Genomic DNA, 20,947 nt, shown 5'->3' with positions numbered 1-20,947 from the left:
ATGAAACTGTGCAGGTCTCCGCCTGCCGGGTCATTCCTCTGCCGCTACATGGTTGAATATTTCAGTCACGTTTTGATACGGCACCTTTGCATAGCTGTAACAATGTGCAGGGGTGCGCCTGCTCAGCCGTTAGACGTTTTCCTGCAGCATCAGGTGAATTATCATGACACGAACATTATTCACTCGCTCTCATCATTCCGCACTCAGGGAGATGTAGGTCACCGTGTGAGAGACCGGGAATCCTGTCCGCCATAGTGATTTCATGATCGTGACTGTAATACTGCAGGTAAACATTAGGAATTTAATGCAGATTTTTAGAAGCAAATCTTATCTACAGACACGACGAAAATGAACAAATCCTGACAATAATCCAGTATCCATTTCTCATCTTTCACCCACTCAATAAAATGCAAATTATAGCTTCCCTTCTATACGAGGATTTACGTTTGTTCTATCGGAAGAGCTGATGTTTGTTTTGCGTTGGATAAAAATGTAAGAATGATAAAAAGATCTCAAAATGTCCAAAACCACCTGAGCTAATGTTCACTGAAATGCAGATATATAACTGCGTCCCCGTTGGCCTGCGTACTTATATGGGGCTACTAGTTTTAAGGTACCACAAACACTAATGATACCATAAAAGACATGGAAGCTCCTTGGGGCTATTTTTACGATGATCTGCTTTATGCATCTTCCGAACATAAAATGCTACATGGTAACGCCCTATCTTAGCAGTAGTGTTAGTTTGTATGTAGGGTGGTAATGACGCTGCTTATGGTGAATGCGGTGTGGCAGCAGTTAAGGAAAGATTACATGTGAACGGTTGGTAATGACTTGCTTGTCAAGGAACTTAGCAGCTACCAGCAGCTTCTGTAGCAGCCGACAGGCTATCTGTCTCCGGTTTGGCACTGAGCTGTAGGCATGGCACAGTTTGTAGGACAGCTTCCAGGTAAAACTACAATAAGACAAGACAAGGTGAAGAAGTCGGGCTGTCATCTGCATGTACATATCGGCAGAACTGAAAGACAAACCGAACAGTGCAATGCCCTTCCAAAGCAGGCTTTTAGATGATCGTAAATAGATGTCTTAAATGTTTTATGCCTCTGCTCTTGTTAGGCTTTCTAAACGATTCCCCTTTGTCTTTTCCCCCTGTCATTTGACTGGCTCTCAGACGAAATCTCTGTCGGCGTCTTAGGAATGCTAATCAGCACGGTTGAAAGATAAACCGCCCCCCCCCCTCCTCCCCATGTTCTGTTGTCAGTGTATGGCTAGTAGGGTAAGAGGGCATAAACTCTTACAATTGTCAACTCTAATAACAATTAGTCGTTGGCTAAACGCTACTTTATCGTGTTAGAGAATATCAAAAGACATTAGAAGCAGCATTGATGACTCTCGATACATGCTAGTGTGAATGTCAACCAAGAGATCACTATCAACTGTACGGGTGTAAATGTCATTTACCACCAAGGACACTTATCTAACTTAATGCTATAAGTTAATAACTGAATTCGCTCGTGTTAAGGTCAACTCGCTAGTTTGAATGTCAACCGTCGAGAGTTGCACATGTTTGATGGTAACTTGGTGTGGGTAAGTTTTAGTCACTATCAACAACGGGGAAAGTTGGACATTTGTGACGTTATGTTTTAGGTAGCATCGAAAAGTACATTGTATGTGGTTCAGTAGCATAACTGAAGAAGGTATGCATGGACTATCAGGAAAAATGTCCTGTGCCTACACAAACCTAGCAAGTTCCATAATGTCCCTAGCGACTTTCTATGGTACTGTAGTGGGACGTTTTTTTCATCGCTAAATATGTTGTTATTTTGTTATCTGTTGAGCTATAATCCATTAAAATGGAAATATGATTAAATATGAACATAACGGGCAGCACCTGCTTGCTTCATTGGTATAGAATGTGAATGAGTATGTTATATTGGAGAAAAGCTATTGAAATAAAGGTAACATTATTATATCGATTACGCCTAATTGAATGCAACCCGCGGTAATTCGAGGTTATCCCAATTCTGCTATGCTACCGACATCAGGTAGTGTAGTCTTTAATATGGATGCCGGTCACTGCCAAGGGCAAAAATGTCACCGCCCCATCTGATGTAGTCTTGTGAATGCTAATCAGCAGTCCTGCGGCATGATGTTCTCCTAGAAAATGTCACGCGGCACCACGGGCGCTGAATGCGGCTGCGTTCGTCTTCATTACACTGTGTAAATGACGATCAAGAGAGGAATCGCTGTTGTTCAGATTTGCCGTGCAGAGAATGCGCAGGGAAAGTCCTGCGACAAACAGTTCTCAGTATCAATCTCTACTCGTGCTCACTAGAATGTAAATCAGCACCAAGGACAGGGATGACCTCTCACAGCCCACGGGCGCTGAATGCCTCTGTGAGAGGGATGACCTCTCTCAGCCCATGTGAACAACACACGGTATCAGGGGACTGTATGTGCTTTGTATGGGTTTTCATGTTCATTTCATGTGTGGAGGAGACATGCACTTGCACAGACCTCTTTTAAGTATATACGATATGCTCCATACACTACTAACAGCCATCAAAACTGTGGTATAAAACTGACAATGTGGTACAGATTAAACAAAAACATAGCAGGTCTTGCGATGAACTAATTTGTCTTACTCTTTGAATCCACTGACAGCCTTTTATGGCCCCTACAATTAATTTTTAGAGTATTCTTTATGTGATTTTGTAACCCCACGAATCTGAAATACACCTGTCACCACTTGAGGCATAGGTAACGGCACACACAGTGTGTCAAGGAAATAGATTCAGCGCGCTAAGCTGATTTGTTAGAATCGGATGGCAATTTCATGCCAATCCTGTCTCCTGATACAGGCAATTTGAAAAAGATTGCCATCTAACATTAGAACTGGGAGGGTGCCAGAAGGCTATATAGGCGGGGGACACATTCGGCCTTAATGGCGTTAACACCTGTATCTTCAGGGAGCGAGGAGGAATAGCATCGGAAAATTTACCGCAAGAATATACATTCTGTGGACACTGTATCCGTGCAGTACAATATTTCCTCCGATTAATGTATTGTTGGGAGTACAGAAATTGATTATCAGCACGAAACAATACCATTCCACGAGCATCGGAAACCGATGAATTTGTTACTTCGATTATGTGTCAGCGTGTAGATACCATAATTCCAGGTATCGGTTCCCCACAGAGAAAGACGAGTTTCAGCAAATCGATTCCACTCAGTACATTTGTATTCACCGTGTGTATGTGATTTTCGTAAAAGTCTTAAAAGTACGCCTGTATCTCCAGTATATCAACATGCATGTACTGTTTAAACAGCGCAAAGGAATTGGTTTGACTTTTAACACATGACACTTAAGACATTGCAGACTTCCATAAAAGGTAATACCCGACGAAGTGTACCCGGGCAGCGGTGATTGATGGCTCTTTTGTGCTTAAGTTTTACAGAAACCAGAAGCGGGCGTGGTTACGACGTGCACAGATTGCCTCTCTTGTCATTTGCATCCGGGGTATTGGATATGCTCACGTGACCACAATTCGACGTGCTCGCCATGCGGATCCAAGATGGCGGTCACCTCACAACACCAGTATTATAGAAAAGGGCAAAAGATTTAACGTTTCTTGCTGTAGCAAACAGTTGAAAGGGCGTAGAGGGGAAAAGAATTAACAGCCGTTCTCTAAACACTTATAGTACAATACCTACACGGATATTTCTGTTTAACCTACTCGTATTCATTACACTACGATGATACAACACCGTGAGACGTTGGAAGCACGTAATCACAGATCATGCACAGACACCTTGAATTTTCATGTCAACATCAGGGGAGGGTAAACAAGAACAAAATGACAGAACATTGAAGATTTAGATGGGTGTCGAGTTCACCCGTTATTTATCATTCACATAGCATTGATCGCGACGACCTGACTAATAGACATGAATCCTTTATCTGAGGTAGGAGCCCAGAATCTATACCATTACATGCATCACAGCACAGGGCTGAGGATAAAACACAGATACATGTAGATTCACCGATCCTACTGCGGCACTGTCTTGAGTTATGTCTCGAGTTGTAGCATGTACCAGAATTGGTGCACTTGTTTCAAGGTTCAACACATAACGACAATGAAGAAATATGAATACGTTCACTACATGCAAACAGGAACAATATATTGCACATAAACTGCACCTGTCTGCTATAGCCAGATAACCATACAGTTCGCAATATTTTTGTGCCAACGGTCTCATACATCATGGACATTTACTGTCGTAAAGATACATCACCGGCATATAACCGTGTGTACCGAAATTTTGAGTTACTAGTAGTATGGAAAAACATAATAGATACTGTATGAACTTCATGAATAGCTATTTCTGGATGGGGAATTAACAAATATGAAATAAAGCCAGCCTATGTTTGGATTCATGCCAATAAGTCCATGGTCGTAAAGACAAAGTTTTATTGGAAGAATTTTTGGAAATATTTCGAAATCAAAGGCCAGCAATACGTCAATAGCTCGGACCCAGTAGGTAACAAATTCTAGGGCAACGTTTATTCTATAACCATAAAATTATTTGTCGGGCTGACCTAATCCTACCCCGAGTGTCTATTGTCCAACCGGGATGCAGGACACGTCCAACAAACGGATTCCGATGCGTCAATGCGTCCAGTCCAATTTTCCGTTCAAAGTAAATGGTCCCTCCGTTATATCGATCAAAATGTCATCACGTCCAATCACGCCACTCCCTATTACAGTATTATCGCCCCGTTTTCCCAGGAGGGCGGCCCGGGCCTCACATCTGTATGGCGGTAAGACAGAAAAAAACCCGACAACCTGCCGTGAGGCCCACACATAGAACCTTGAACTCACCATTTCAACCAAGCAGGCAGGTGATGGCCGCCATGTTGGTGTCCTTCAATTGCATTTCAATGGCGGTGGCTCAAACATACGCGGCATTTCAAAACTTAGTCGGCAGGTTTTTATGTATTGTATTGTAGTCTCTTTTGTGACTAAATAGACTGGGCTAAGATTTGCTGAAATGCAAACTGGTAGCTTTTTTAGAAAAGAAAAGAGCTGACAGTGACAGTTTCTCCCACGAAAGGAAATGGCGTCACCTGTCGGTTTGGTACCGAACTGCACACTCTTCCTCGTTAATCACAAATTAAACAAACAGATCAATGTGGCGAAACTATCTACATGGTAAACAAGCAATAGACATCATCCCTCCATGAACGAGGTTGGTGTTGTTAGGGTTCTTTTTTATGTTATCGCATGTGTTCATTGTTAAAACATGACAGCTGGGTTTAAATTTAATTGGACGTTATATGGCCATGAATAATGAGGGAGTTGCTTTGTGTTGGTACAATTTTAATTTTTATCATGTAAGTACCAACCCAGATAAACTTTCAAGCGAGTTTTACAGTGGCCTCCTGTCGGCTTCACAGACTACCAGAAGCTAGTGACATGCAGACTATCACCATGAATAATGGTATTTCCTAATTGCCTGAGAGACATTTGTTTTCCTGGTGGTAGGAGTGCAAGGAGTCAAGTTACGAATGCACAACACCCAAGCTCCCAAACCCACCTAACCCCACAGGTCTCAAGTCCTTATCTATGGCAGCAAATAATGAATAAGAAATGCACAGCATACCTTGCAGAATAAGCTACACTACAGATCTACAACCACCAACTATTATGGACACTAAAACACAGAAACTCAAAAAATACCACGAACCAAAGATAATCATAATCAATCCTGCAGAGGTGAGGTCATTGACCTCTCAATCACAACACAAACAAACCACCCCATTAGCAAGGCCGGCAGGTCAATGACCCAAAAACCAGACCAAAGAAATATATAGCCTGTCAAACAGGAGGTAAAAATAGTTGTGTCCCAACACAGACCACACTACTATAAAATAGGGGTGATATTGTAGAAATCCTTTTAAATTAAGCAATACAAATATACGACAACCTGCTAATGCACTCTAAAACACAAAGAGACTCAACAACTACCCACATACCAAAAATTATACCAAACCATCCACCAGATTTTCCAAACATTCAACACAAAAAGACCAATGTTAAACATTTTGTAAATATCAAACGCAAACAGCTAGGAAACCCAAATTTAAACCACTAAACCATAATAACAACAACTACATGCTACCTTAATATCGCACAAACAGTCCATAACGCGCTAACAATAGAATAAAAAAAATTAAACTGCAGTACCAAGGTCAATCACCAGGGGCTCAAAGTCAACCTACACAATCTCCAAGGCCCCATTCCATCAATCTGCCAAATATCATACAGTTCCTTTTCACCGATCTTCAGATATCAGACCAAAACATGAAACGGACCAAAAACAATACCCCCATTACATGGAGGGTAATAAAACATTTCACAAGTAATTATCGTTAACAGAATTGATACTCCTAGCCTGCCTTTCAATTATTGTAAAGTATTATAATCAACCCAACATTGAATGTTATGTTTGAAATACTGATGCTGGTGCTGGGATGTTTGATAGTCTGCCCCGGCATTACGGAACTTTCTGTACTCCGCTGGTTTATTACTGACGTGGTCGATTCTCACGTGATCACACGACGCAATTCGCAGTCTGCCCATCGTTGCCATGAAGAATTCTGTCAGCAAGACAACAAAAGACTAGGTTAGATACAAGATGGTTCTGGACATGGGCAAGGTTTCTCATATAGCTCCTCGTCGTATGCAAGAAATAAATTATAAATGTTTCATAGTAGAATTTGAAAGTAACCCGAATCTAACCCAAAAGCATATATGTTCATTCGTGACTGCATTTCAATCCTAAGGCGGTCGAGGTGGTGCTGTTTTTTTCATGATGAGGCCCTGGTCGAAGGTCGTATAATTTCTGATCGGCCAATTTTATTTCTCTAATAGATACTACCTATCAATAAAAGTTTTATTGTATCCAATGCAATAAAGTACATGTCGACGTCATAAGGACGTCTTCATATGTTATGATAGCGCCGATGTAGAAATGTAATGTGGCATGTGCATCACCATCCTAATAAAAAATCTGCATGGTTTCGCGTTCAAAACTGATATGGTTCCGATAGAATACGGGGTGTTGTCTCTTACCTGTGTGCGCAGTTCTTGTGTACACCGGATCAAAGCCGACGGCACGGACACTGTCTGTCCTGGCGAGGAAAAAGTTGGTGACCCTGGTGGACAGACGGCATTGTGGGAATCCCGGCACCTGGCCCCAGTGGTGCAGATCATGGATGCGCAGACAGTCGCCCTTCTCATCACCGGGGACGATGTCCATCTTCGTGAATCTTATTCCAGTACGCCCCACGGTGCCGGCAACCTGGGTGTAAAGAACAGAATAGGCGCTAAGTGCTCAGCCAAAAAATTAATAGAGTTTTGGTTGCATTAGAGATACAAAATGTAAAATATTCGAGCGACTCAGTACTTGATTGATAGTAGAGGGATGAAAACCTAGCTTTCTACATACTTACCAAGTCCAGCCTGGTGTTCTCAATAACCTCCAAAAGGTTCTCTAATTTGGTTTCTTTTACAAAAACGAAGTCGTCGTCTACCCATAGGAGGTAAGGTGTTGTCACCTGTGACACGGCCAGATTCCTGCCGGCAAACCACCCCTACACATATGAAGAAAGTGGAGTTGTCTGGTTTTATCAATCTCCATTACTGTTCATTTGCACATTGCACAACTTCTTCACTACTCTTCCTGGATTTATAACATTACTCGGAAACCTCATATATAATCATTATCATAGATAAAATGAACACTCATCATATAGGAGAATTGATTGACCAATCAGGAGCCCATATTTGCTATTGATTTGATATTTCCAGAGTTACAATAATCAGCCATCAGAAATGTGTAAGAAATTCCGAAGAATAGAATTACGCAAGCCAAAGCCAGTAATTGGCTTATAACACCACTGTTTTTGAAAAGACGTAGAAATGTTTCAAACTGCATGAATGACAACATGTCTGTTTGAATGGCCTATTCTATGATAACGTTAATGTCCCTTGGTGTATGATAACGTGTGAGAAGTTGCTAACTCAGTAGCATGTTCGGCCAAGCTTCATGTCATCATTCGAGTTTAACTCAAATATTACACATAATTGACGATGATAGAACTGACATTTAAACATTCGGAAGGCTGCGTGTCTTATGTCTGTTCTAATGCGTATGCAAGTTTGTATCATGAAAAAAAGTATTGCAAATGACACTGACTGATGCAAACGGCATGACAAAATGGTCGATGTTTTTCGCCTGTAGATCTTCCACTGGGTGACTGTCGTCTGCCACAACTACTCGGATGTTGGGGTAGAATGCCCGGATGCTTGACAGAAGTGCCCGGATGGAGTCATATCTGAGAAACGTTTTGGTGATGACAGTAACTTTTGCATTGATGTTGTTATCTGTGTTTAAGGAAATAGAATTGCGTCCAACATGACATGTTAGCAGGTACTCAATCCCATTGCAGAGCACTGCAACATACAAAAACGTCAGGAAAGCAATTACCTGCAGTTCAGCTTGCACCAAATTTTTCTACGACAATACGTATACACTAATATCATGTTCATCAACTTGCCCCTAAACGAAGCCGCTCAACTGTCACCACCGCTACTCGGTTCTTATATACCTTCCAACAGCATCCCTTTACTGGTAATTTGACGCTTGTCTCACTCAACGGCTTTCTCCCCAAACCGTAGATATCACAAAGTAGTTTTAGATTATGGAAACTTTTACAAAGTAATGGAACCATTACAATTTGACATGTACCTGGACCGGGGTCGTAGAGGAGTGGAACAGTTCGAACTCGTATCCGAAGAGGAATGCTGACTCTGTGATCCAGGTACCTGAAGGTAACTGAAACAATGTACATGTGACTGACCAAGCTTAAGGTCTAACTAATATGTGTTATCGCTAATGATCGGTGTGGTGTATTGAATATACATGTAGACTCTTGTATTTTCTTGCTACACAGCCTAATGACGTTTCGTCGACTGACTCCTTCAGGGCAATAATGACTACTACTACTTCGTACTGCAGCTGGACGGTCCGGATTAAAGAAAAAAAATCACCAATCCTAACTGGTGATGAGGGGGATACGATATGAGTCACGTTTGGGATCACATTCTTAACATTGCAGCAGTGGCGCCTATCAAACTGGAGTGCATAGTGTCAGACAACCCAACTTACTGTCAGCAAGTAAATTCCTAAAAATGATGGCCATGTCGGCGATATATAATGGTGAGGATGAAATGGTGAGGATACGATGAAGGAAAGAAGGAACCAGACTTACTGATTTCTGTGGCATCAATGTCATACACATTGTTGGTGTACACGATAAATTGAAGCTGGCGATTCAGGCGCGAGAGGCTTTTGCTGCGGATGGTTAACGACTTTGTGCGTAGTCCTTTTACCTGCGCCTCGACAACTTCCGCAATGGTGTCCAGTACTCCATAGTTGGCCGTTTCTAGTTGTACCTGTGTAAAAGGTGGTGGTACAACAAAAACGACATCGACGCTATGGATGAAATATGATCGAATGATGATAAACATAAGACTATCCAAGCCTTGTATCGTGCATTGTCCAGCGCTCATCCACAAATCTAGTCTTATGTTTTCGCATCGAGATGCAATTCACAATGTGTTTTAAAAGTAATTGGCTTTATCCAACTTACTTCATATTTCTGTCGGATGGTTTTCTCCAGAACTTGAAGCCCTGGAAATGTGCACACTGTAAATAATCTTCATATGAACTTTTTCAAAAAACATTCTGTCTTTCTTCATCAAAGCCGGCCGTCCCTTTCCACGGGTGGACACCGTTGAGGACCGGAATTGGATTTTTACGACTTTTGACTTTTATGATCCGTGTGTAAAGGCATGATTTGAAAAACACACAAGACTAACAGATACAATTCTCTATCCATGAAATGCGTTTAAACTACTGATAGGATTTTGGGCCGGTCTTAACGGTCACTACCTCGCAGCAAGGACATTATACAGATAATGTCCTTGCTCGCAGGAAAGGCATAGTAATTTAGACCTTCATAATTCATGAGGTGGTCTCAGTATAGGTACATGTAGATTTATCTGCTGGTCATATTGTACAGTTGTTATTTGATAAATCACAGATTCAACATGCTTATTACTCAAGGTACTAAACTACACCTGGAATTTGCACAGTTCCCTCCGGGGCGACCGTCAGACCACGGACGGGGTAGCTGAGCGGAACCGACCCGTCAACAATCGTGAGAGTGTCCTTGGAAGGCTCGACTCTGTTGGTAATTTAATGGAAAGGTCAAAATGCAATTGGTAAGAATTGAGTGTGATCATCTCGTGAGACGGTAGTAAAGGTGGTCCAGGGCGCAGCAGCTACCTCTCAGAGGCATTAAGACGTGAATCATACGGACATCAACATAGAGACGGACGCACTTATTTGCCTTCCAGCAGTGAATAGTAGTTCAAGCTACACTCCATTAAAAACGAGTCAAGTTGGTGATCAATGACTGCCTGTTTCATTGAAATAGGGAGTAAATGAAAAGATTCCCTGGCTCTTTTGACTAATGGACGTTGACGTTTATAAATTTTAGGTCCTCAAAGAACACGTGTCAAAGGGGATTACTTGATGAAAAAAGATGATAAATACTGAAGATAGAGACAGCCGAATTTTCGCTTTAGCCATCTATATTGATTAACAAGAGACGAACAGAAAACTTATTAAGATTTAGAAAGACCGACATTTGCTTGGGAGCAAATACAGCATATTTCAGTCCACCTCCATCCCACTATTAAAATACGAATTAAAACAATTTTTCAAAACAATGAAAAAAATGCCTTGGGGGTATTTGCCCACTCTACCTTCATGCCAAATTTCATGTTATTTTGCCCAAAAATGGCAGAGATGAATCCATTTAAAGAGATAGCAGGAGAAGAAGAAGAAACACGAGAGAAAGCAATATGTCTTCACCACTTTGTGGGGAAGCCATAACAATATATTTCATCCATAAAATGTGGTATTCACTGAAATATAATTATATTACTTGCTTGTAATAAGTGTAAAAATAGCTATACCTTTGATTGTATTTCGCAAGCTCTTCTGCCCGGCGTTTGATGATGGCATTTCTGTCCTTGTCATCGACTGCCTGCCACAGGCGATGTGAAGCCCTTGAGCAATCACAAGGCCTTTTGTCATGTAGAAGACTAAAAAAGGACGGGCAAACAGCTTGAGATAGATAAATCCCCCGCGATAAGAGGTTTTGTCCATTCTGTCCCAATGACATTGAAGATGAACAACATTTTATTATAATGATAAACGAAGAAAGCTGTTCAACCGTCTCTCCACTTGCTCAACAGAATTTGTTACATTTCATGCTATAGATAAATTCAATTTCATTCTTAAAGGTAATAACCCTTACTGCGTACAAATAGGTAAATATATCAAAGAATGTTTAGACCTTAGAACAAGTAGCTAGTATAAGTTGATTCATCTATTGTCTTGTATGTAGGTTAATGTCGTTGTACCTATGTATACATATTTTTTCGTATGTCTACATGTAGTTAAGACATTACGAATGTCGCTGTACTTTTGTTGTGTCAATAAAAGTTCGATCGTCTCAAAATTAATTTCAAGAAACAAATACATTCAAGAGGCTTCAGAATTCCTTGTCGTGTTGCCAAGTCACACACAAGTTTGCTGAATTTGATTTTTTAGACTCTGAAAGCAGTACATGTACAACGGTAAACGAATGCGAATCGACTGTGTGCTTACGTGTTACGGTATATCTCTCTTGGGCCTCGTGGTGACTCGCACGCTAAGAACTCTGGGGAGTTTTTTCATTATTAGTTAATGACCCTATAGTACGATTTTGGCTCCGGAATGATTCAGAGCAAACTTTGTCTGGTGCTTCCATTAGTAATAATGTCTTTGACTATTTCTATCATTACATGTTTACGACCAAAAGATTACATTATGTGCTGGACTAGCTTAGCATTCTGGAAAAGACAAGACCGATTTCTAAACAAATTCAAGAGCTTTTCGACATGTTCGTACGGCGCAGCAACGTCGCATTTGTACTCCGTGCATGTCACTATAGGCAATTTTATACGGTAGATTCGACGTATCGACTTTTGACCGCATAATGGGGACCTGTTTGACCCAAGCCCCAGATCATGGCCACTCCCTCTGTAAGCATGTCTATTTATTCATTACTCCGTGAAGGAGGTCAGGACCTCCGGACGGAGTGTTGTGAAGAGCTGATTTTTCATGTTCGCAGTGAAAACACTGGGTTCTCTTTGTGTAATCGGCACGCAATTTCATACGCCGTCTGCGGGCATGCCCGTGTTGATGCACGAATGTGTATTTTTGCCGTTGCTGCTTTCGCGGCCAATGTAATATTGCAGACGCACCCCTACAATTACGAGGCGAATTGGAATGGTCCAGAAAAACGCGTTGTTTGGAATAGCAGTGGGGGGTGGAACTTCATGCAGATACGGGGTGGTTTTGATAAGTGGTTCCAAATTCTTAAGAAAGACTAAAAATCCCCCCCAAAAAATAGTACTTCAAAAAGAGCTTTGAGCTTGAATGCGTAGTTTGTTTATAGCTAGCTATAGATGCCAAAATACCTTAAAAATCAGACTGAAAATTAGCAATTTACTTGCCAAATGTGGACCAAAAATTTAAGAATAAAAAAACACATATTTTGCCAACATCAAGTATAAATAACCAGAAACGAATAAACGATCATTATCCATGCAAAATACATGCAAGGAGCCTTGATACATGTAATGCATTTATTTCATACTCCCCTTCTAGGAATATTTCACCCGTGTTTTTTTCCGTACAAGGTACTCGATTCAAAACAGACTTTTCATACCTCAAAAACTCACTCACCGCTACAAGTCTCTCGTACAGCTGCGCGAAAGTTAGCTCTCCCTGGCCGACATCGAGCACGTACCAGTCAACAACAATGTTTCCACACGCTTTTACGACCTTAACGCTCACATATTTAGCGACCAAGGGTGGTGAGCGCAAAAGTACCTAAGTAACGGGTTCCTCCCTCAGTACTCGGTGTTCAGTACTGAAGGTGCCTTCCGAACTGAACTTCCAGTTCGGAAGTTCTGTCAGAACTGGGCGTCCAAATCTGAGGCGATTTCAGAACTGGAAAACTCTGAGTCAGTTCTGGAAACCACAGGCGCTAGGCCACCGCGTTTTTGTTGAGATCTAACAATACATTGTTTTGTAAACCATTAAAATCCTTATTATTGTTTCGCGTATGTTAGAACATACACTGTTTCTACTCATTCAGCCCGTTGTCATTACAGTCACATAACACATACTGTAATACCCGTTGAAAGGTTCCCGACAATCATACGTACACTGAACACGGTCACAAGGTAGCAGAACACAGTATTCCTCCGCGACCCCCGGAGACGATGACGTAGGGATAAGAAATGAGTGCGACAAACAGCTTGCACCGCTTGTACACAGCCTAACGTGGATGACACCGGGACATACAAGTTACCGTATGGTACCATAATATGTCGGCTTTGATATCGCATAATTGAGATTAGGAAGGCTGCTCGATCGGCGTATAAATGCGCGTGACCTTTTCGCTGCCTGCCAGGGTGAGTCGGCTGCAGTTCCGGTGCGCTCCGCAGGAGGCCATTTAAAAGAGGTCGGCATGATGTCAAAAAAACGATAACTTTTTGTACTTTTTTTGTTATTTTGTACATCGTACCCTACATTTGAGCATATTCGTTTCTCGTGCTTTTCTATGGTACCCTACTGTATTTTTATCCGAGTCGAAGTCAGTCACTTCCCGGTCCTTAACTATAGAAATCCCCATGTTCTGCTACCTCATAGTTACAGGAAGCGGAATTTCTTGTTTTTTTTTCTAGGAACAGGCCAAAATCAATTCGCGCGTGGACGTCATTCATAAAATTTACTTGGTGTGGCCTATTGTCTGCACAGTAGGTCTGGCGTTGACGCTTGGGATTGTTTTTGTTGAAATACTAGTATATAAAACTTCACGGAGGATTGTCACCTATGGCTTCTTGTTTCTGTTTTATTTAAACAGGGTAGAGACCTCAGTGCTATTTAAAAACACTGCTTTTCAGGAATGCCCTGTGACAACAAGTTACACATGATAACAATGAAACCAACACGTAAACAATACAGTTACAAAACAACCAAGCGTCAAAACAAAATCGTTAACCGTAAATCAATGTCGTTAAGCCAAGCCAAGGTCAGGAGGTCAGAGGTCAGCAATGTTGTTTCAGAACCTTCTTAAACGACAGGTAAGACGTGGTCACTCTAACTGTGGCAGGTAGGCCGTTCCGGGCAAATATACAAACTTTCTTCGGCCAGATTCCAGTCGAAATTTAGGAAGTTTTAAAGATAAGTTTGACTTGTGCCTAGTTTGGTAGATATGAGATGTTCTACAGAACACTTGTAGATATTCCGGTACTTGTTGGTGTATTGATTTGAATACGGTTTGAAAGAGGTGCATTTGCCGACGACGACGACGAATTCCAACCCAACGCAGAAAGATTGAATATTGTGACATTGCATGGGCCAACTGTGGCCAATCTCTCTCAGACAACCTCCAAAAACTTCAGAATCGTGCTGCAAGGCTTGTTCTTGGTATACGACGTATGTCACATATATGGTGTATTGATTTGATGACGGTTCGTAATCAATACACCATATATGTGGCATACCGGTATATCGTGATTTCTTTATCAGATGTTTCCGGGTTTCTACAGCATCTCTTTGCACACGATCAGTACAATTTCTTCATTCTTCATACAGAATTGGTCCTATGCGTGGCGTTCAGTTATAATAGCTACATATATCTGCAGTGGCACCAAAGTGCTGGACCTAAAACAAAGTAAGCTAGCTTAAAGACAGCTGCTAATAGCAGTAATAAGTCATAATCCCTCACCACTGTATGTATGACGTACATGACATATCACATCACCATGCACATCTATGCATTATATTACTACTTAATCTTTAAGGAATATCTGAACTGCATTTTATTGCATATAGTTTACCAAGGGCTAACTAAGTAACAAGTAACAAATGGCTACTCTATACTGTGGAATTGTCTTGTCTTGTATCTGTTTGTCTAATTGTTTAGTATCACTATTGGAAGCAATGAAATTTGAATTCGAAAGTAGCCACCATTTAATATTCCCTTACAAGATTCTTACCCAAGCAGCATCAAATTGTATCTAAGATTAGCGTTCATAAAATCCTACTTTGGCTTGCCGACTGATATAAAAGTAAACATTCTTGAAAGTTACACAAATCTTACTTTACTAGCCAAGCTTAAGCAAAAAATACGTATACAGCACGTAGAAACGATTAGCGGAATTCACTCATCTGTCAATCATCCGTTAATCATGTCCTCGAACTCTTTCAGCACTTCGGCTACTTCTTCCAGCTTGTCAGACTCCGCAAGATTCCGGATTTCCTCCAGGCCATCAGGCTCCGGAAGATCCTGGGATTCTTCCATCCCGTCAGGCTCCGGAATATCCTGGATTTCTTCCAGCCCGCTAGGCTCCAGAATATCCTGGAATTCTTCCAGCCCGTCAGGCGACGGGGGATCCTGGATTTCTTCCAGCCCGTCCGGATCCGGAAGATCCTGGATTTCTTCCAGCCCGCTAGGCTCCAGAATATCCTGGAATTCTTCCAGCCCGTCAGGCGACGGAGGATCCTGGATTTCTTCCAGCCCGTCCGGATCCGGAAGATCCTGGAATTCTTTCAGCCCGTCAGGCCCCGGAAGATCCTGGGATTCTTCCATCCCGTCAGGCTCCGGAATATCCTGGATTTCTTCCAGCCCGCTAGGCTCCGGAATATCCTGGAATTCTTCCAGCCCGTCAGGCGACGGAGGATCCTGGATTTCTTCCAGCCTGTCCGGACCCGGAAGATCCTGCAATTCTTCAGCCCGTCAGGCTCCGGAACAACATCACCAGACCAACAAACAAATGCAAAGCGTCGGAAAAAATACAACAGGCTCACAAGCGGATTGTTCTGTTTGGAGAATACCACAGCAAGTTCAAGCGCTCACGTTGTGAGAACTGTGGAACCTCAAACTATATGTTTGCGTTAGCGGAAAGGCTGCGACGAAGAAGTAACCTGGGTTCGTCCCAAATCTGGACGCAAGTGAGCTACAAAAGTAATAGAACCTATGCATCTTGCTTGTTGCTATCCCCCCCCCCGACTAAGTCAGTTCACAACCCAGAAGGCCAGTTCACAGTCATATGTTTGAAATACTTCCAAAACCCCAACACAAGTACCTAGATCTAAATTAGAAGCTACATGCCAACACTTAAAGGTGCCACTACAATGCCTTAGAAGCCCTTAGAATGCCAAAATGTGACCTTTACATTCTTTTTCCACACTACAATCTACCTACGAAAACTGTAAAAACCATTCACAACATCAAAAGTTATATAATTTTATCCCGTCAAGTCACATTCCGTCATAAAAATGGCCACAGCAGCTCTTAAAAAGCAGCCATTTCGCTGAAAACCACGTCAGATACTTCCTGCTCAAACATGTCCCACTTAAAATCAAATCAAGACCATATGCATGTCTACAGCACGAGATATCATAGTCATGTACCCCGCTAAAGTACCTTACAAAACCGCTAGAGTACGCAAAATTGACCTTGACCTTCCTTTTCTCAACCTCATCCTACCTACCAAATATCATAAAGATACATTTTCCACACCAAGTTATGACAAAATCAGCAACCCCTATTATCGAGTACCTAAATACATAATCTTCTGACGAAGGTACTAAGACGAAATATCAAATGGAAGTTAACGTTCACTTCCGTCGTCCTTTGATGTTTTAATCCGTTCTATTCTTGAAATTAAAGCACGTTTTCGAATTTTTGTCAACACGCAGAGAAAATAGTAATTTCACGTCAAATTTGATTCCAAACTACACGCCGTCCGCGGCTTGCCTACTGCAAACCACCGAACAAACAGTTTGAAACATATTATACCATTCGGCTGGAGCAGCAGAACAATTACTCTCCAAGCAGAGGTTGATGGTGGAAGATTGTTTGCTTTTTATATATGGTCCGTTTTTTTCTCTACGTGGTAGAGATAAAAAAACGTTGACGGTGGAAGATCGTTTAATTTGCTTTTTATATTTGGTCCGTTTTTTTGTCTCTACGTGGTAGAGACAAAAACGTCTCTACGTGGTAGAGACAAAAACGGACCATATATAAAAAGCAAACGATCTTTCACCGTCAACCTCTGCTTGGAGAGTACAGAACAATAGCCAACCTCACTGACAGCCAGACAACTTGCTCGGGGGGCCATATTCCGTTACGCATGACAGGGGTTTAACTATTCCATGATGTGACTGACAGAAGCTGTTTGGTAACTTTTTTAAGGGGGCGTATCTCTTTTAAAACGTGTTCTTTATCTGGCGACACCGTGAGCTTGTCTTCTCCTCGTTTCTTTCAAGGTAAGACATTTCTGTGGTTCTTAGAATACCTGCGTAGTAATAGATGCTTATAAAGGCAGGCGGTTGCTGTAAAGATGCGGGCGTTCAACATTGGAATTTGGTACGCTAACCGTACATGGTTCGTTCCATTATGAGGGGGGGAGGGGTCGTTCGTTTTGATGACTCCTGGCAGAGTTAACTGACATTTCCCTGCACACCTCCGGTTGTGAACACCTACAAACATACCATAAGCACTACATATACACAAAGCACAACATAGCTTTTTACGTTATGCGACATTTCAAATGTTCTTGACGAATAAATACCGCCAAAATGTTTCCAGTTTTGTACACAGTGACGTGTATGAGACCTGGGCTGTGTCGTTCGCTGTCAAACGGCATGTGAACATTTGTCATGTAGATCGGTCTGTCAAAATCAATTTAACTTTGGACCAAAATTAAAGCACAGCTATTTCACGGTATCTCACGGTAGGAACAATGTTTTGAATAAGACGAAATTATCAAATGATGGGAATTTAGGTTTAGACATATTCACTCCCGTCGTCCTTTGTTGCTTTAATATGTTCGATTCTTGAAATTTTAAAGCACGTTTTGGCATTTTCGTCAACACACAGAGAAAACCTGAACTTCTCTTCCAATACATGACATAGCTTTTACAATACTGGTTTGGTAGTGTTAACATGTATTGAAAATAGCCTCCTGTCCAGGCCTCCGGGCGGGTGGGAGTTTTGATACTGCGTTTTGTATACTTTTTAACGCGTTCTTTTGCCGTGACGGGTAGAAACCTTTTCTGGGCGACTGATTGAAGGATGGCCGGGAAAAAACGCTTTGAAATTATCCAAAATGCAGAATCAAAACTCTCCCGCCAGAAGGCCTGCACAGGATGCTACATTAAAAAGGTCTTTGAGTTTATCTATATGCATGGTAAAATGATGACCCGCAAAATGATGGGAAATGTCTTAAAAGAGGCCTCCACACACTGTCCGATCTAAGTGGATATGTTTATGCTGCATATTTTTATATTTATAATGATTTCAAATACCCATGTTTGTTGGCTTTTAGGTGTTAATCAGTCAGGTCACGTATCGTGCTGACGTTACAGACATACCTTCGTTACAACATTTTCATGACCCCTAATTATCTGTCTGTTTAAAGACACCGCCCAGTCGCCTTGTGTCTCTCTTTATCAAATATTTACTATATAATATATACTAAGTGAGTCATGGTATGAATTTTTCAAAACTACCTTAGTCCTTAGCTCTCCGACCTTCCTGAGCACTGTTACCAAGACCGCGTTTTTATAGAACAAGTACCAGATAATCATGAAAGTTCATCTGTTTTGGTAGTAATCATTATGATAGTCAAACGTCGTACTCTATTCCAACACAAAAATTACACAGAGATCAAATTTTTAGCTACTACTGTCGCCTTCAAGAGGATAATTTCTGACCAATCAGTTCACAACGTGATCTCGCAAGAGTTACGGTTACATACACGTGACCTTATTGATACGAGACTTTACTGACACGTGACGTGACTTTTGATCAATTGCTCACGTCACGTATCAGTAAAGTTTCGTGTGAATAAGGTCACGTGTATGTAACCGTCACTCTCGCGAGATCACGTAGTGAAGTGATTGGTCATTAATTATCCTGGTAAAGGTGACAGTGGTCGCTGAAAATTTGATCTCTCTGTAACTTGTATGTTGGAATTAAGTTCAACGTTTTACTATGAGTACCAGATAAAGTGAACGGTTTGCTTTAGTTATCAGTTGACTATCGAGTTTACATGACTTGTGCGGTCCACTTGAGATCGGTTTGGAGGATCACACCTAGACCTTTGGCAAACTGAAGTACTTCCTAATCTGATGCTCCTACGGCCAGCTGTGGAGGTGAATATAATTTAAGAATTCTCTATGGATTATTTGATCGGGCAAAAAGGAGAATATTTACCAAGAAGTTTTTTTTATTTACACAAAAAATTACATTCTGCGCCACTAATATCTAGTTTGGTTTGGAACTTATGCTAGGTCAAAGATAGCACAAAATGACATATTATCAAAACAACGAAAACTGACCCACTTTAAAGGACAAGTGCGTAGCAACGAAACAAGAACCCAAACTTTGCAAGCATGCATTTCATAGACAATTTGTTGTTTTATACTTCATGTAAATTTCAAGTAAACAACTAGTTTGCTTTTGGAACTTATGCTAGGTCAAAGATAGCACAAAATGACATATTATCAAAATAATGAAAATTGACCCACTTTAAAGGACAAGTGCGTAGCAACGAAACAAGAATCCAAACTTTGCAAGCATGCATCTAATACCTCTGGAGTGGTTTATTATGCAGTGTAAATTTCAAGCAAAACATCCTCCCCTTTTGGGACTTACAGTGCTTCAAAGTTGGGCAAAATTTCAGTTTTTTTACACCCTTAAAACAGTGCATTGTATTGAGAGTGCCCAAGACCTCAGATTTTACTGAACATTGGCTTTACTGCTATTTTATACAAGTTTAGGCATTGCTCTGATCAGCACATCTTGCTCTTGTCTTTACGCTAAAGCACTGATCAGTTATAGTGCCCTAAAGTTAGCCTATTTCTATGTTTTGTACATGCCAAAATCTGGACAAATGCCCTGAAAACTTCTTTGGCCCGTTGCCATGGCAACAAGGGGTTCTGAGCAAAAGACAGCTATTCTGAGGGGTTATGTACCAAGTACTATCACTGTGCAAAAAATGAGCCAAATCGATTTTTTGACCGGTGCCACCATTGTTTGATCCTTACAGACATTCGCTCTTAATATGTATGCTCATGTAAGACAGGGGTCAAACCAAACACCTAGATATTTGAAACATAAAACCACTTCTAAGTACGTTCCAGAAAGAGTAAGACTTAGTTCTTCATTATCTGGACCCAGCCTTCTCAGAGTGCCGAAAAGCATAGACTTACATTTGCCGACGTTAAGTGTCAGTCTGTTAGCATTCACCCACCTAGTACCTCTCAATATTGCTGAGAGCATACCCAAAGCATATTAAAGATTCAACAATACCTCAGTGTTTCGTTCCTCCATGTAAAAGGAATTTTCCTGATACTTTCCGTGGCCGGATCCATCTCGTGTTCAGAACTTGATGTACGAATGATTTGGTCCCATTGGTAGTATCCGCCAAGGATCAACAAACAGACGATAAAACCCACACCGGTCACCCATAGCCGTCGTCTTTCCGTCCAAAACTTCCCATTTGGCGTACGAATCATGTCTTATAGAATCCAAATTGTTAGGTAGAGAGGAAATATGTAAATTCAGATAACAAGCATGAAGAGGAAAATGGTCGAAGTTTGCTGGCCTGATTACCAAACCTATTATAGCTCCCGAGTCCTACATCCTCTCTATTTGCGGAGATTTTATACACCTTTATCA

General features: G+C 41.4%; 1 protein-coding gene across 1 annotated transcript in view; it reads right to left on the bottom strand.

Annotated features, from left to right (window-relative positions):
• Positions 1-6,359: 6,359 nt before the first annotated feature.
• LOC109469639 (beta-1,4 N-acetylgalactosaminyltransferase 1-like) overlaps positions 6,360-20,947 on the bottom strand; it is a 23,050-nt gene continuing 8,462 nt past the window's right edge. Inside the window, exons 3-11 of the mRNA XM_019768174.1 lie at positions 11,112-11,240; positions 10,209-10,315; positions 9,719-9,759; positions 9,338-9,521; positions 8,815-8,901; positions 8,263-8,450; positions 7,517-7,657; positions 7,137-7,365; positions 6,360-6,661 (exon numbers count right to left, since the gene is read on the bottom strand). Coding sequence (XP_019623733.1) covers positions 6,468-6,661; positions 7,137-7,365; positions 7,517-7,657; positions 8,263-8,450; positions 8,815-8,901; positions 9,338-9,521; positions 9,719-9,759; positions 10,209-10,315; positions 11,112-11,240 — 1,300 coding nt within the window. The 3' untranslated portion in view covers positions 6,360-6,467. The remainder of the gene's footprint in view (positions 6,662-7,136; positions 7,366-7,516; positions 7,658-8,262; positions 8,451-8,814; positions 8,902-9,337; positions 9,522-9,718; positions 9,760-10,208; positions 10,316-11,111; positions 11,241-20,947) is intronic.

Source organism: Branchiostoma belcheri, unplaced genomic scaffold (genome assembly GCF_001625305.1).
Source record: "Branchiostoma belcheri isolate BF01 breed outbred unplaced genomic scaffold, Haploidv18h27 scaffold21, whole genome shotgun sequence".
Taxonomy (NCBI): domain Eukaryota; kingdom Metazoa; phylum Chordata; class Leptocardii; order Amphioxiformes; family Branchiostomatidae; genus Branchiostoma; species Branchiostoma belcheri.
The sequence above is the reverse complement of the archived record's forward strand: the minus strand, read 5'-3'. Positions and strand labels throughout refer to the sequence as shown.